At 48.2% G+C, this 17,787-nt stretch overlaps 1 protein-coding gene across 2 annotated transcripts in view; it reads left to right on the top strand.

Annotated features, from left to right (window-relative positions):
• Positions 1 to 1,640: 1,640 nt before the first annotated feature.
• DNAH7 (dynein axonemal heavy chain 7) overlaps positions 1,641 to 17,787 on the top strand; it is a 918,640-nt gene continuing 902,493 nt past the window's right edge. For both annotated transcript variants that reach the window (XM_083153498.1, XM_083153497.1), the window contains exon 1: positions 1,641 to 1,907. Coding sequence is in view for 1 of the 2 variants with exons in the window: in XM_083153497.1 (XP_083009623.1) it covers positions 1,899 to 1,907 (9 nt within the window). In the remaining variant the exon portion in view is untranslated. The remainder of the gene's footprint in view (positions 1,908 to 17,787) is intronic.

Raw genomic sequence — 17,787 nt, 5'->3', positions numbered from 1 at the left:
AACGCAGGATTTTCAGAAGGGGGTTTCCAGAGGGGCGGAGCAAAGCACGGAGATGGACACTTAGGTGACCCAGTATATGTCGGGTCAGTTAAAGTATTATAGATAGACCAAATGTATATAAATAATAATAATAATAATAATAATAAAAAAAAAAAAATATATATATATATATATACATACATACAAACAGGGGCATCAACAGCAGTGTAGACCCCTGGGCATAGCAATGTATTGGGGCACTTACCGATCCTCCAGCGGTAGGGGTGGGGGAAGGGCCCTGATACATAACTTCCAGGGTGGTAGAGGAAGTTTAATATACAGGGATGCAGTTAATATCCCGGCGGTCGGGATCCCGGCGTTCAGAATCCCGACGCCGGAATCCCGACCGCCGAAATGCCGACACATTCTCCCTCCTGGGGTGTCCACGACACCCCTGGAGGGAGAATAAATTAGTGTGCCGAGCGTAGCGAGGCACCGGGCCCGCTGCGTGGCGAGCGCAGCGAGCCCGCAAGGGGGGGCGATCCACGTCCAACCCTTGTCGGCATTTTGGCTGTCGGGATTCCGGCGTCGGGATTCTGTACGCCGGGATCCCGACCGCCGGGATTCAATACTGAATCCAATATACAGAGGAGGGGTGTATAGTGGAGTGGGCTTATTATTCATAATTTTCTGGTGGTAAGACAGCTTGCTTGACTGCAGATATCTCCAGTTCCCAGAAATAGATTTCTTAGATTTTAATGGAATTAAAAACTAGAGAATCCCACCTACCAAATTTTATTGGGGACTAGGGGATGAGAGTTCAGGAGGCAGAGCAATCTGCCAACGAGAATATAAAACTACATACCAGGTGTGTGGAGCTGGAGCAGTAACCAGCTGCTGGAAGGCTGATATCTTTGATTTTGGGAACAGTAGAGACAAGCTACTAGTGTCCATCAAAGGGGGAGAGTCCCATCTTTTGGAATATACCCTCAAAAAAACTCTGTCAGACAGAACCTGAAATATCTGACTGGGAAGAGCAATTAATAGGCTTGGATGGGGACCACTGCCGATTTTTAAAATTCTTATACCCATGGAAAGAGGGGACCCTCAGCTTTCCGCCTAGGGCCTTTAGACTCCTGGGGGGGGGGGTTCTGGGTACTCAGAAACCCCCCCTGCGTGCGCTACTGAGTGCTCCCCTTAAATAACTCTCCCAGTGGGGAGCGCTACTTTAAAAAAAAAAAACACCACTGAAGGGGTTAAACTCAATGATAACACCGTATTGAGCTGCATGCGACTAGGTGCGCTGTGACAAGCTTACGGGACAAGCGCCATAGGCAGTATAGATGAGGGTGGCTCCATTTGTAAAAACAAAAGCGTTATGATGACCGATGGTTTGCAAAAGCGTGTGTGTGTGCATGTGTGTAATGTAAAACCAAGTCATATTTCTTGCCTCCATGTGCACCATAAGTACTATGTAACACGCTTATATTATTTATTTATTATTATTTATTTCTATCTTTGCGCATTCCTACTAGGCAGGAACCCGAACACAACATAGTGAGTGATGATTACACATACTGAAGTTAAGTTGGCTGCTAAGTTTCGCCCCTCCCTCCCGTAGCGACTGCACGTTTCTATAGCAACGGCTTCTGTCTCACAAACTCGGAGACGCTTCATGTGAGTACAGTTGTGGCAAAGCTGCGACTTTGGATGCGCTACAGACAGCACTTCTACGTTACAACGGAAACCTGCAGTTGCCGGGACCTATAAGAGTCACGCCGGTACTACTCGTGGATCTGCGGATAACGTCATACAGTATAACGCGGACACTTTTATTAGTGCCAGTCACCTAGCAACTAGTTATCAACAGCCTGTCCCGCAATCAACACACAACTTATGTCACACGTAGTAACTTCATTATGGAGCAGGTAAGTAAATCAATTCGATTTTATGCACCAACATGGTTTCCAGATGTTCTTTAATGCAATTTCAAATAGTTTTTTTGGGGACTATGTAAAAACCAGACTGGACTACACTCCGGACCGCCGGACAGGACATCAAAATCTGCAGTCCGGAGCTTGTAGTGTCCGGTCCGGGGGGTGTCCTGTCTGGGGGTGTCTTGTCGGCCCATCCGGCTTATCCGGCTTTTGCAACATGCCCGGACCATACAGGGAGGCTTTATTCTCCCCCTCCTCCACTACCTGGTGACAGGGACAGTGGTGCAAGTAGAAAAAATTACCTAGAGGTACTGTGCTGCGCGCCGAAGGCGCACGGCGAAAAATGGGCGTGGTCATATGACACAAGGGGGAGTGGCTACATGACAAAACTTTATGCCCCCAGTGCCAGATATGCCCCCCACAGTGCGAAGTATGCCCCCAATGCCAGATATGCCCCCACAGTGCCACACATATGCACCCACAGTGCGAAGTATGCCCCCAATGCCAGATATGCCCCCACAGTGCCACACATATGCCCCCCACAGTGTGAAGTATGCCCCCAATGCCAGATATGCCCCCACAGTGCCACACATATGCCCCCACAGTGCGAAGTATGCCCCCAATGCCAGATATGCCCCCACAGTGCCACACATATGCCCCCACAGTGCGAAGTATGCCCCCAATGCCAGATATGCCCCCACAGTGCGAAGTATGCCCCCAATGCCAGATATGCCCCCACAGTGCGAAGTATGCCCCCAATGCCAGATATGCCCTCACAGTGACACACATATGCCCCCACAGTGCGAAGTATGCCCCCAATGCCAGATATGCCCCCACAGTGACACACATATGCCCCCACAGTGTGAAGTATGCCCCCACAGTGCAACACATATGCCGCCACAGTGCTAGTTATGCCCCGAGTGCCAGATATGCCCAATAATGCCACACATATGCCCCACAGTGCTAGTTATGCCCCCAGTGCCAGATACGCCCCATAATGCCACACATATGCCCCCAGTGCCAGATATGCCCCCACAATGCCACACACATGCCCCCCACAGTGCTAGTTATGCCCCCAGTGCCAGATATGCCCCATAATGACACACATATGCCCCACAGTGCTAGCTATGCCCCCTCAATGCAACACATGCCCGCCACATATGCCCTCACAGTGCCAGAAGCCAGCAGCAGCACAAGTTACTCACCCTTCTGGTGTCCGGGTCTCCTCTTCTCCTCCCCCGCCGCTGTCGCTGATTATGATGCTGCTGTTTCTTCTGGGGACGGGACAGAGGAGCGCATCGCGCGTCTCAGTCTCCTTCCCCGGCTTCACTGTGTCCGGGCCGCCAAGCCAATCATGATTGGCTGCCAGCCCGTGAGCTATGATTGGCTGAGAGCCCAGTCACAGTGACACAGGGAGGGGAAGGAGAGATGCACGATGCGCTCCCTTCTCATCGGCGCCACTGCGGTGAGGAATCAGCTGTGGCGGGGCGGCGGAGGCTCAAGCCAATCATACCTCGCGGGCTGGCTCCTGATTGGCTGCCAGCCCGTGAGCTATGATTGGCTGAGAGCCCAGTCACAGTGACACAGGGAGGGGAAGGAGAGATGCACGATGCGCTCCCTTCTCATCGGCGCCACTGCGGTGAGGAATCAGCTGTGGCGGGGCGGCGGAGGCTCACGCCCCCGCCACTTAGATATGCGCGCATGCGCATTAGACACTTTCCAGGGCATTTGTTATGGCGGTACGGGGTACCGGCACAATATGTTTTACCGGTACGCCGTACCACCCCGTACCCCCATACTTACAGCCCTGGACAGGCAGCCCCCCGGACAGGACACCCCCGGACAGGACACCCCCCGGGTCCGGTTTTCACCCATACCCGTTTTTTTGTTCGTTTTCTGACTAGCCTTTGCTCTGCTGTTTTTTTTTCAATCTGTAATTCAGGATGTGTTCATTAATAGTCGTTTCTTATTATACTGTATTTCTATATTTGTATAACAGGGATTCTCAACTCCAGTCTTCAAAAGGGTGATTTATTTTTGGTTTGGGCTGGCTGCTTTTTACTGCAAGATGTCAGGGGCATAAACATGGAGCGATGTGCTCTTTTCTAAGCAATCTGACTAGATTGCCTAGAAAATAAGCACATATTGCTCTGTGTGTATTAATCCGAGTGATTAAAAGGGCATACACACGTAGAGATGTGTGCTAAGCTATTTAGGGTAGGCGATTTCCCTGTGTCCAGATCGCCCAGAACCAGTGGCAGCTAAAGGTCCATATGGGCCTGGAGCTCAAATTTAGCAGGTGGTGTGTCAAGTGCCGTGGTGGTGGTGTGACTAGTGACATGGGGGTGTAAATAGTGATGTGGGGGTGTGACCAGTGCGGTGTGGGTGTTGTCTGTGACATTGGTGTCACCTCCTCACACTAGTGCCTACCTTTAACCGCTTACTAGTGGTGCTATAACAAGAAAAGGTTTTTGACCACCATATAATGCAGGACATCAGTGACTGCAATATGAAGTGATGAGACAAAACAGAGCAGATGCGTACCTCCCAACTTTCCGGGAGACGGAGGAGGGATGGAATGATGCGCGCTGCAGGCGCGTCTAAAATTTTCACATTAGACAACAATGCAAACTATGGGCCTTATTCAGATCTGTGCTCAGTACAAATTTGTTCGGAAAATGGGCAAAACCATGTGCACTGCAGGAGGAGCAGATGAAACCTGTGCAAAGAGAGTTACATTTGGGTGGGGTGTGCTGAAACTGAAATCTAAATTGCAGTGTAAAAATAATGCAGCCAGTATTTACCCTGCACAGAAACAAAATAACTCACACAAATCTAACTCTCTTTGCACAGGTTACATCTGCTCCTCCTGCAGTTCACATGGTTTTGCCCATTTTCGAACAAATTTGTACTGAGCTCAGATCTGAATAAGGCCCTATGTTTTTAAGGATTTCTTTTGAACAGGCTATTCTTCCTGAGCAAACGATATAGTGCATAGTGCATCCAGGAGTATAGCTGTCAATGACAATATACAGATGGAGCTGGCCTAATCTATCCCCGGTGCTCGCCAGATTCCTTGCGCTGGCGGCGTCGTTGATAGAGACTGGGACACGCATGCGTCTCACGCGCACGTGCATCCCAGAATGGCGGCACCAATGTGTCTAGGCACACTGGTGTGCTGCGGGACACCTGTAAAGGTGGCATGAGTTGGTGGGTCAGAAACAATTCAAATTATTTATGGTCAATCTAAACAAAACCAGTGTTTGTTATATACAGTATATAGTACACTAATGGTAGGGCAAATAATTGTATCTACATGCTCTTTCAATCTCTGGCCCACCCACCCTTTCAGGAGCTGGCTGGCAACTTTTATCCTGGGGGGCAAGTCCAGAGGACTGGCCCATAAGTAACAGTGCATCGTTAAAGTTAGGTTTTGCGGTTTAAAAATATGTATTAATAAAAAAAAAAACAATAATAGGACACCACAGGCTGCTCCCCTGTATAATATCTGGACACCACAGGCTACTCCCCCTGTCTTAAAATAACAGGACAAGACAGGCTGCTCCCCTGTATGATAATAGGACCCCACAGGGTGCTCCTCATGTATAATAATAGGACCCCACAGGCTGCTACTCCTATATAATAGGACACACCAGGCTGCTCCCCCTGTCTTATAATAATAACCGGACCCCACAGGCTTCTCCCCTGTATAATAACCGGACCCCACAGTCTTCGCCCCTGTATAATAAAAATATATCACAGGTTGCACCCCCTTTATTATAACAGGACCCCACAGGCTGCTCCCCTGTATAATAACAGGACCCCACAGGCTGCTCCCCCTGTATAATAAAAATACATCACAGGCTGCTCCCCCTGTATAACATGACCCCACAGGCTGCTCCCCCTGTATAATAACAGGACCACACAGTCTTCTCCCCTGTATAATAAAAATACATCACAGGCTGCTACCCCTGTATAACATGTCCCCACAGGCTGCTCCCCCTGTATAATAATAATAATGGGACCCCCATAGGCTGCTCCCCCTGTATAATAATAACGGGACCCCCATAAGCTGCTCCCCCTGTATAATAATAACGGGACCCCCACAGGCTGCTCCCCCTGTATAATAATAACAGGACCCCCACAGGGTGCTCCCCCTGTATAATAAAAATACATAACAGGCTGCTCCCCCTTTATAAAAACAGGACACAACAGGCTGCTACCCCTGATTAACATGACCCCAAAGGTTGCTCCCCCTGTATAATATTAATAATAATAACGGGACCCCCACAGGCTGCTCCCCTTGTATAATAATAATAATAATGGGACCCCCACAGGCTGCTCCCCCTGTATAATAATAACGGGACCCCCACAGGCTGCTCCCCCTGTATAATAATAAAGGGACCCCCACAGGCTGCTCCCACTTATAATATTAACTGGACCCCCCACAGGCTGCTCCCCCTTAGAATAATAACAGGACCCCCACAGGCTGCTCCCCCCTGTATAATAACTGAACCCCACAGGCTGCTCAGCCTGTACAGTCCCTCTTACTCATACTTGCCTACCCTCCCGCATTTAGCGGGAGTCTCCCGCTTTGTCAATCATTCTCCCGGCCCCCCGCAAATCCCTTGTTTTCTCCTGGTTTTTCGGCCCCTTTACCCAAAAAACGAGATTGCGCATGCGCGAACGTGTCATTGCGGGGGGGCGGGGCCTAAATGCGCGACGCCGTGTCTGGGAACTGGACACACAGAAGAGTGTGTCCCTGTTTCGCTGGTGAGAGAGCTGCCATCCGCCAAGGTTCCCTTCCCTGCTATACAGTTCGCAGCGTCAGCGGAGGAAGAACAGGACTTGAAAAAAAGTCCATACAAATGAATGGAAAGCCATTCATTGGCTAAGACCTCTCTCAATCAATCCGCGATTGACTGAGAGAAGTCTCAGCCAATCAGTGGCTGCCCATTCACTATGGGCTTTCCTTTTTTGAAGTCCTGTGTTCTCCCGCCGCTGGTGCTGCAGCGCACCCGGCAGGGTCTTCTCTCTTCTTCTGCCCGGATAAGTGGCGCACGCAAAGGCAGGTTGTTTCATGTCCTGCTGCGCAGCGGCGGGAACTGGCAGTGGCAGCAGCCACTCTGCATCACCGGGGGAGAAAGGCATTCTTCCGCCGTTTGCAGTGCAGGAGGGGGTCAGCTGGCAGCTATGGGAGCCAAGGTGTAGAACTCCAGCAGCAGGTGGTAGTCCCCAGCAGCCATGAACAGTCAGCAGCAGAGGTGGCTGAGTGCAGATGTTTAAATGTGTATGTACTGAATCTATATGGGAGGAAGACCAGGGTCAGTGTTATTCTTAGCAAAGTAACAGCATCAATAGTCACTGTTACTGTCTCGTTAAACTTATGTTTCTCTGTGATTAGCACCAGTCTTGGGGATAGATGTGTGTATATATATATATATATATATATATATATATATATATATATATATATATATATATATATATATATATATATATATATGCTCCTTGTATCCGGCGGCACTCAGGGACTGAACAACTTGTATTACCAAGTGAACATTTTACTTGGTATTAATGGTAATACAAGTTGTTCAGTCCCTGAGTGCCGCCGGATACAAGGAGCATATACAGTGACGACGATGCCGCAGAGGCATTGAAACGTTGCAAATAAAGTTTCCTTCCTGCATAAGAAATCGCTGGTGTGCTGCTCCCTGCTTTATCTACTGTACGTCTACCACTGAGCGGGCACCCAGTGTGGCAATCTTTATAGTGGCTGTGCCGGACCTCTGGATCTCATATGCTGTACACCGCGATGCCCATTATACATATGCCGTACACCGTGATGCCCATTATACATATGCCATACACAGTGATGCCCATTATACATATGCCGCACACCGTGATGCCCATTATACATATGCCACATACCATGATGCCCAATATACAGTACATATGTGGCTGTCTCTGTGTCCCTGCTGTCAATTTCTCTGTGTTCCCACTCTCCCTGTCCCTTTGTCCTTGAATTTTGGCTCATACTGTGTGGCACAAGGTGTAAGGGCACTAGTACTAGATAGAATAAGGAGTCCTACTAGTCTGGTGTATAAGTGGTATGTTGTGTGGTACACTTCACTTAAAGACATGCCCCCTTTTCCAGTGGCCTTCGCGAGCACAAAACTAAATCCTCTATTTTTCTCCACTTTAAAATTTCCACTTCGAGCACTGATATATTTAAGTGCCGAGGGGTCTGAATGGCTGCTTTCTGTAGGTGGTAGGGATTCATCAGTGAGGGTGGCACCACACATTTGTAATAAAGAGGTGCCTGATGGCAGTCCCTCTACGAGGGAGTAGCACTCAAGTGGCTGATTTAGGTCTCCAAATAGGAAAAGATACATTAACCAAGACCCGTCATGGGGGAGACAGAATGAGGCCACAGTTGAATAGGCACAGCACCATGATAAATATCCTATTAACAGCATAGATACGTCCATATGTGTCACTAGACACGCCCTTTGAAACATGACACACCCCTTTAATGGTGCGCGACGCTGCTCTCGGTGCATTTTGCTAGCATCTAAAATCTCCCTCATTTTGCTTTTCAAAAGTAGGCAAGTATGCTCTTACTTTGATGCCAGACATTAGTGAGGCAGGCTGCAGCATGGGGAAGTAGGTGGAACAAACAGAGTCTCTGTAGTGGCCTCCTGCACTAGACATGTCCTCAGTGCAGGAGGCCGGCGGCCATGGTTATGGAGACCAGTCGGAAACTGGTCAGCCTGGCAGCAGCCTCAGAACAATGGCGGCCTGCACACAAAACGACTGAGCGGCACGGGGGGCGCATGACACCCTGCCCCCCAGCCCAGCCCGCCCCTGCACCCTTCCCACCACCACTGCCTGGTGATGAGATACAGATGAGGGACCAGTAGAGATGTAACAGGTAAAAGTACACTTCAGTACACATTACTGTGACACTTCCCAGCCAACTATACTGTGACATTCTCCCCCTCAGCAAACATTACTGCATACCTCCCAACATCTGAGAAGGCGGCGGCGGGACGTTTTTGGGGGCGTGATCTGTCATCGGATGATGATGATGGAACATCGGAAATCATAGATGATGGCGGAACATCGGATGATGATGGAACATCGGAACCAGGAGGAATATCGGAAACTTGGATGAGGAATGAAACAACGGAATCACAGATGATGATGATGATGATGGAACATCGGATGATGATGGAACATCAGAAATCACTGATGATGGCGGAACATTGGATGATGATGGAACATCGGATTAGGATCGGAATCCTGGAGCTAGGCTGGAACCAGCAGGTGAGTCTGGCAGCGGACACGGAATAACAGGAGATGGTAACCTGGATGATCATAGGAGATGGTAAACCTGGATGGTCACAGGAGATGGTAAACCTGGACAGGCTCAGGAACTGGAGCACCTGGAGAGTCATGCTGCAGCAACTGGCAACACTTGAATAAATAAATGACAACTGAAGCACTAGCAAAGTGCAGGAGTCCTCCTAGCACCTTTATACCTGCAGGTGGGAGGAGACTTGGCTGGCCAATGTACAGTCCCTCTGTAGTGCAGCTGTAATGAGCCGAGGCATCAGCCAAGATTGCAGGCCTTGCTGCACAGCTGCAGCATTAGGTAATTACTGGAGAGACTGTGGAGAGACACTTGAAGGTAAAATAATGTTTGTTTTACACGGATCGTGTCAGTACCCCATCCTTCAGGGGTGGCCCCAGGATACCACTTTGGCTTGCGTGGAACTTGGCATGAAAGCAATACAGAAGAACACAATAACAAGAATTCATGGTAGGAACTGCCTTTCCTAGAATTCTTCCTGTTCTTCATCGTCAGAAGCAAAACCTTGATTATCAGACTGAGTAGACCACTCTGTATCACTAGAACCTAGGTTCTCTCCAGTGCAGGAAGCAGAATGGCAGCTCTCATCTGAACCTAAGAGTTCTCCTTGTCCCGAGGGCGAGACCTAGGAGACAAGAAATGTCTTTGCAGAATAGACCCTTTTCGGGGTTTGCGAATAGTGCAACATTCAATAAGATGCTCTGGACTGCCGCAATAGAGACAGAGATGATGCCTTCTGCGAAGCTCTCATTCCTCCTTAGAGAGCCTGCAACACAACTTGGGTCGAAATCCCTCACTCAAAACAGGAGGTAAGACATCTGCAAACCCTTTATACTGAGGGGACAGGAGATCTACTGCTTCCATGGCAATTTTACGAACTGGGAGTGTTTCCTTACGCTTAGGGCTGGCAGATATCATGTGGGAAGGAGCCGCACAGTAAAAAGCATAACTGTGCCTCACGGTGAAGTCGACGCTCTTCTGGAGTCAGGCAAAAGCACTTAATCTCCATGGGTTCTTCCTCTGGCTGAGACATCGGAGAAGGAGGTGTAAGGAATATAGAAGACGTCGTCTTGACATGATAATTTTTACCTCGTTCAACTGTCCTCTCTCTGAAACGTAAGTCCACTTTGATACATAAATAGATGAGATCACCAAATTTAGATGGTATATCACAGGTAGCAAGTTCATCTTTAAGTCGGTCGGACAGACCATGCCAGAACGCTGCATACAGGGCCTCATCACTCTAGGAAAGTTCAGAAGCTAATATCTGGAACTGAACTAGGTACTGTCCAACAGAATGGGATCCTTGTCGGAGGCAGAGAATCTCAGTGGAAGCAGAGGTTACACGCCCAGGCTCATCAAAGATGTGCCAAAATGTATTGATAAAGTCTCTGTATGAAGACAGGAGGGCATCAGACCTTTCCCATAGCGGTGATGCCCAATCCAGGGTGCAACCAGACAGGAGAGTGATAATGTAAGCGACTTTGTTTCTCTCTGTGGGAAAGTTGCTGGGCTGTAACTCGAATTGGATTTCACACTGTTTCAAAAAACCTCTGCAAGCTTTTGGGTTACCATCAAACTTGGTAGGAGTGGACAGGTGAAGACAAGGAGCAGCAGGAGTCACTGGAGGAAGAACTTCTACTTTGGAAGCGTGGATAGTCTCTGGGCCACTGAGAGTGGTCTGAATTTTATCCAGCCAAGAAGACAGGTCTTGAAGGCAATGGATCACTTGACCCTGCGCCGCTTCTTGCTGGTCCAAGCGGGCAGCCAGTTGTTGCACCGGGCTGGGTGGTGACGCTTGGCCTGAGGCTGGTTCCATCTGGCTAGTGCTTACTGTCACACCAGGGGTCTGAGTCGTGGCGACTAAGACCTCTGGTGGAGACCTGGACCGATACCGGAATTGGGGAGGCTGCAGGAGACCCCTGCGCATTCACTTGCGCGACAATGCACCCAGAGGCAGAGATGAGTCAGTGATAAAATACAACCAGGTTTATTGAAAGACAGGAAGGTTGTATATAACGGGCAGTAAAGTATGCAATACAGAATGACACAGGACAGATAAAATATAGTGCAGTGCGAAGCACTGATGAAGTCCATAAATAACAAAGTCAATATGTACTGTACTTGAATGAGAGTGAACTGTGAATCGATGGCTGGAACATCGAACGATGATGGAATATCGGAACCAGGAAGAATATCGGAAACTTGGATGAGGAATGAAACAACGGAATCACAGATGATGATGGAACATCGAATGATGATGGAACATCGGAAATCACAGATGATGGCGGAACATCAGATGATGATGGAACATCGGAACCAGGAGGAATATCAGAAACTTGGATGAGGAATGAAACAACGGAATCACAGATGTTGATGGAACATCGGATGATGATGGATCGGAATCCTGGAGCTAGGTTGGAACCAGCAGGTGAGTATGACAGCGGACACGGAATCACACGGAATCACAGGAGATGGTAACCTGGATGGTCACAGGAGATGGTAAACCGGGACAGGCTCAGGAACTGGAGCACCTGGAGAGTCACGCTGCAGCAGGAAGAGACAAACACCAACTGGCAAAACTTGCATAAAATACGTTTTTTTGTTTGGGTCCTGCACTGGATACTCCACTGTGTTAAACTTACATATCATTAGTTTTTTAGAATGGAGTGAATAATTCAAATACAGATCCAATTCCTGTTTTATTAAGTTATTCAAAAGGTTCCTTATCTGAGAGAAAAATACCCTTTTTAATTTAACTCATTTATAGGTTGGAGGTGCTCCCCAGAGTCAGAGGTAAGTACGTTAAATCACATGGAGAAAAAGAAGACTCTTTGTGGGGGCACTCTTAAGGGGTGCCGGACGGGTTCCCGACAGTCGGGATCCCGACAGTCATTTACCCGACGTCGGGATCCCAACTGTCAAAATGCCGACAGCCGGGTGCCCGACGGACACCCGCTATTTTCCCTCGTAGGGGTCCCCGACCCCCATAGAGGGAAAATAGAATAGGTGGCTTTTTTGCGCTCGCCATGCTGTCTGACTCCGGGCAGTCGGGATCCCGATGTCGGGATAATGACTGTCGGGATCCCGACTGTCGGAGTCCCATACCACACCCCTCTTAAGGTGCGTACACACGGGGGCGATTTAGTGCAAAATCGCGGGAAATATGGTCGCTGAGCGACCATATTGCCCGCAATGGGAGTGTGCACCAGCGATATATCGCCGAGTGCGCGCTCCCGTTTTTGCCCCTGTGGTGATCGCTGGTCGCAGGAGCTTGCTCCTGCGACCAGCTAATTACCTCTGCGGCACCGCCAGCAGAGGTTCCTTTTCATCAGCGACCATATCTGGTCGCTGATGCAAAGGAGACACTGGGCAATATATTGCTCAGCAATATATTGCTAGCAATATATTGCTGAGCAATATATCTCCCCCCGTGTGTACGGGGCTTTAGGATATTTACATGTGTATATGTAAATATGAATACCTAGAGTCAATAGAGAGTGGAAAAAGAACTATCTGAATAGTAATATTTATTTATTTATTTAAAACTCAACTTTTAATAGTCTTGCTTTAATATAGAAAGGTATTTAGCACAAAATATATATTTACATTACACAATTAAAGCTTAAAATATGCACTGCAACTCGAAATTATATCCCCTGTCTGCGAAAAAATTCATCAATAAACAAATTTATGAGTTTCTTAATTCAGGCCGAGAGCTCGCAAATGTCAACCGCTGTAATCAATTCAAATCAGTCACAAAATAATAATTTATGGCAATTTTTTGCCATTAACCTTGTGACAGTAATTCAGAGTGTAACAATCAGACTAGGAGCCTGCCAACTCCAAATATTATGAATCTTGGGTACTTGTTTCCTAGCACGGCCACACCGATTCTAATCTTGGGCATCGCAGGTAAAAAATCCCCATACGCGTCCTACGACCTTTTCATACCCCCACTATCCACGTCGGCGTGGAGTTGAGAATAGAATAGTGTGGCGAGCGCAGCGAGCCACCGAGCCCGAAGCGCGGCGAGCGGACGCGGATACCTTCACAGTTATACGCGTCCCCTCGCGGGCTTCCCAGGTGTCCATGGCGACGCGGACACCTGTGAAGCCCGCGAAGGGACGCGTTTACCTGGGAAGGTATCCGCGTCCCCTCGCGGGGCTCGCTGCGCTCGCCACGCTTCGGGCTCGGTGGCTCGCTGCGCTCGCCACACTATTCTATTCTCAACTCCACGCCGACGTGGATAGTGGGGGTATGAAAAGGTCGTAGGACGCGTACCGCTGCGCTCGCCACGCTTCGGGTTAACATTGATCGTGGGGTGGCGTTAACTAATTTTGGTGTGCCATTTCACTGTTCAGGGGTGTTTTTGGGGGTTTCTGGACCATTTAACATTGTTCCCTGTTGATTTGGGTAAATTGAGGCATTTAACATTGTTCCCTATGAGAAATCGGGGGCATCGCGTCGGGGCCATTTAATGCTTATTTAGCCGCATGCGACGCGACCGACCCGATTTTTTTACTTTTCAATGCATTTCAATGGGAAATCGGGTCCATCGCGTCGGGGGCCATCGCATACCACTATTAAGGGCACAAGATCAATGCGATTGTGGCCGTGCTAGGAAACAAGTACCGAATCTTGTAGCCAATATAATTAGACAAAGTAAGATTGCCCCACAAAGAGTCTTCCTTTTTCTCCATGTGATTTAAAACACTTGCATAAAGAAATGACAACTAAAGCACTAGCAAAGTGCAGGAGTCCTCCTAGCACCTTTATACCTGCAGGTGGGAGGAGACTTGGCTGGCCAATGACAAAATGAATAACGAGTGCAGCTGTAGTGAGCATCAGCCAAGATTGCAGGCCTTGCTGCACAGCTGCAGCATTAGGTAATTACTGGAGAGACTGTGGGGAGACACTTGAAGGTAAAAATAATGTTTGTTTTACCCGGATCGTGTCAATAATATTGATAACACACACAAAAACGAGTGCTCTAAATATATATAAAATATATATACCCATTGTTTAATGGGTAAACCGGACGATTTCGTCCAACTAGAAAATCTACTCAAATCAGAATTAAGACATTAGATGGACGGTGTCAACCTCCAGATATACCTTGATAAAGACATGGTGCCCAGGGGTTTGAGACTGTTCAAACCATCAATTTTTCCACAAGACTCTGAGGCCCAAAATTCTTGGGACAAAACCCGAGACAGGTGCTCATTGGAGCTGATGAGAATTGTAATTGCTTATAGAACATCGCAGGCACAGAAAATTTAAAGAGATTGAGCAACTCAAGCAGAAACTAGATGCACATAAACACACTTACGAATATAAATAGAGAGATTAATTGACCAATAGAAGAGTCTCTAAATTTGAAGAAACCCTTATGGAAACAAAGGGTAAGAAATTCAGAAGAGACTTAGATGACTATAGAAATGCCACAGTTAGAACATATAGAGATAAGAATAAAATAAGACCTACAGATGGAGCGGGCCTTATCTTTGGCCGGCGCTCGCCAGATGCCTTTCACTGGCGAGCGCCGGCGATAGAGACTGGGTCTCCCTGCCCGTCTTCACTTCAATAAGACGCTGCCCAGTTTGGGGCGGGGGGTCGGGGTGGCGAAGGGGACCGGTGGCGACAGCGGGGACCCCGGCCGAGCTCCGTTGCCACGGGGTGCGCCCCTGGCGGTAGCCAGCCTCTAGCAGTGGATGGCGGTAGAATCGCCATCCACTGCAAACATAAAGCCTGCTCCATCTGTAATACCCATGAAAATAATTATAAGAAGGAGAGGAGGCAATCACAGAACACCCATGGACCTTCGGTGAGACATAGGGTCCACTCTGGTCCTCGCAGGTTCTACGGAAACTCCTCCTCGACTCCACCCAAACAACAGAGAGACTCTAGACCCACATATAAAGAGAGAGAATCAAATGCTGCCTCTAATTCCCAATCGATAGGGGCCCACCCTAAAATCAGGACAACAGAGCTAGGATATAGAGATCAGGACGGAATACATGAGGAGTTTTTTTTTTTTTTTAGAAAAGAGACCACCCCCCCCCCCATTTGAAAATTCCAGAACATACTCCCTCCATCCGGGAACACCAAAAAGAGGTTGAAGGCCAGATGCCGAGGAAGAAGAGGGGGAAAGAAGGGGAAACAAAAGAACTTAAGAGCCCACAACCAAAAAGGGGCCAAACAAACAGTATATAACCTTTCCTCTAAAACCCTTTCAGCGATAGATCTCAAACTCCTTGAGAAAAGTCTAAAATATTCTCCTACAACTCCCACAAATATGTTCAATTTGTTCGTGGAACTTAATCACTTTATTAGAAGCCTCTGTCGCAAACAGTATTTTGCAAAACAGCTACTAAATAAAAACAGGGAACAGGCTGCTGCCATTATACTGGACCAAGGGGAACTTCCTGCTCTCAATGCCCTCTCCGAATTTCTGAAATAATTTGAATCTGTTTCCCCGCAACCTGCTAAATTGTTTGACATTTCAAAAGACAAATTTTGGAAGAAATCAGGGGTGACATTTAATGAGATGCGAAAATGTGACTTTTGCAATATTTTCGCCAAAAACGGACGAAATCACACTTTTTCCCGAATTCGCAAAAAAAACTTAAAAAATTTGTTTTTTTGCCGCAAATTCACACTTTCTGAAAGTGCGATTTTAATTCGCATCCAGATGTTTTCCCATTGCAAAGTACACAATTCGCATATTTAATGAGATCCGAATTTGGGAAAATGTGTCTAAAAATCGCCAAAAATCAGATCAGGTTCTGATATGCAAATTGGCCAGAACCCTGCACAGATCATTGAGATCTGTGCATGATCCAGTGTAAAAAAATGTGTAAATATATAGATATTTTTTTTTTTACAAAAATGGCGTGGGGTCCCCCCGCCTGAACATAACCAGCCCCGGGCTCATTGAGCTGGACCTGGTTCCAAAAATACGGGGGACAAAAAGCATAGGGGTCCCCCGTATTTCTGAAACCAGCCCCAGACTCTTGGACCGGTCCTGGTTCCAAAAATACAGGGGAACAAAAAATCTGGGGGTCCCCCGTATTTTTAAACCAGCACGGGCTCCAACAGCCTGCGGTGTCGTGCCACAGCCGGGGGACACTTTTTATATAAGGTCCCCTGGCCGAAACATGAGCACCGTGGCTGGTCAGCCTTGGACGGGGTACCTGGAGGAGTGGGGACCCCCCCCAATAAAGGGGTCCCCTCCAGGCTTCACCCGTCCAGGGCTGAAGCCCGGGGCTGTCACCGTCGTCCGTGGCCAGTGGACGCCGGCCTGATAGGGTTAAATCTGACATACCTAACATTGCTTTATACAGGAGAATTACAAGTGCCAGCAGACCTCCCCTGCAGGCTGGGGCTTGAAGAACCACAAGTCCCAGCATGTCCACCTGACTTGTAGTCCACCTGTAAAAAGAATGTTAAAAGAAAACACACACACAGAGAAGTATAACTGGTACTTATGTATTATCTGGGCTGCCGATTTCTTGATTGTATGCCTTAACTTAAGGCATACAATCAGATGCGATGCGATGCGATATCGCATCGCATACGACCATATCGCATGCGATGCGATGCGATGACCCCATTTTCCCATAGGATTCAATGTTAAAATGGACTGAGTCCATTTTAACATGGAATTCAATGGGAAAAAGGGGTCCTTTTCATACCCCTACTATCCAAGTGGGCATTGAGTTGGATATAAACCTGTGGCGAGCGTAGCGAGCCACCGAGCCCGAAGCGTGGCGAGCAAAGCGAGCCCCGCGAGGGGACGGTATTCTGTGTCCCCTCGCGGGGCTCGCTACGCTCGCCACGCTTCGGGCTCGGTGGCTCGCTACGCTCGCCACAGGTTTATATCCAACTCCATGCCCACTTGGATAGTAGGGGTATGAAAAGGACCCCTTTTCCCATTGAGTTCCATGTTAAAATGGACTCAGTCCATTTTGACATTGAATCCTATGGAAAAATCGGGTCCACCGCATCGCATCGCATGCGATATGGTCGGATGCGATGCGATGGAACCGATTTCAAAATCGGCAGCCCAGTTAGTACATAAGTACCGTATAACTTTATTACATACACATACACACACCTCACTTTTACACCAACATACTCACCAATCCAGGATCCAGCGCTGTCCACCCTCCTGCATAGCCGGCTCAGCCCGCACTGACAGCGGGGTGACCCGGCTTTCTCCGCCGCAGCTAACAACCTCTGTTGCGCTGTCCCTGCGCTACAGATTAAATAATGACGAGATCATTCCCTTCATGAGGGGTTCAACAAAACATAGTCGTTCCAAAGGTGACTTTATAGCTTGGGTGGGGAAGTGAAGTGTATCCACAAAGTACTTTATTTGTAGGAACGTGAAGGCATTCAATTCTGGTAAAGAATATTTCTCTTGCAAATCACCTAAACTCATACACATTCCCCCTTGTAGGACATCTGCTGCAAATATTATTCCTTTGGTGC

The sequence above is a fragment of the Crinia signifera genome, chromosome 7 (assembly GCF_055691185.1).
Source record: "Crinia signifera chromosome 7, ASM5569118v1, whole genome shotgun sequence".
NCBI classification, from domain to species: Eukaryota; Metazoa; Chordata; class Amphibia; order Anura; family Myobatrachidae; genus Crinia; species Crinia signifera.
This window is presented reverse-complemented; position numbering and strand designations above follow the sequence as displayed.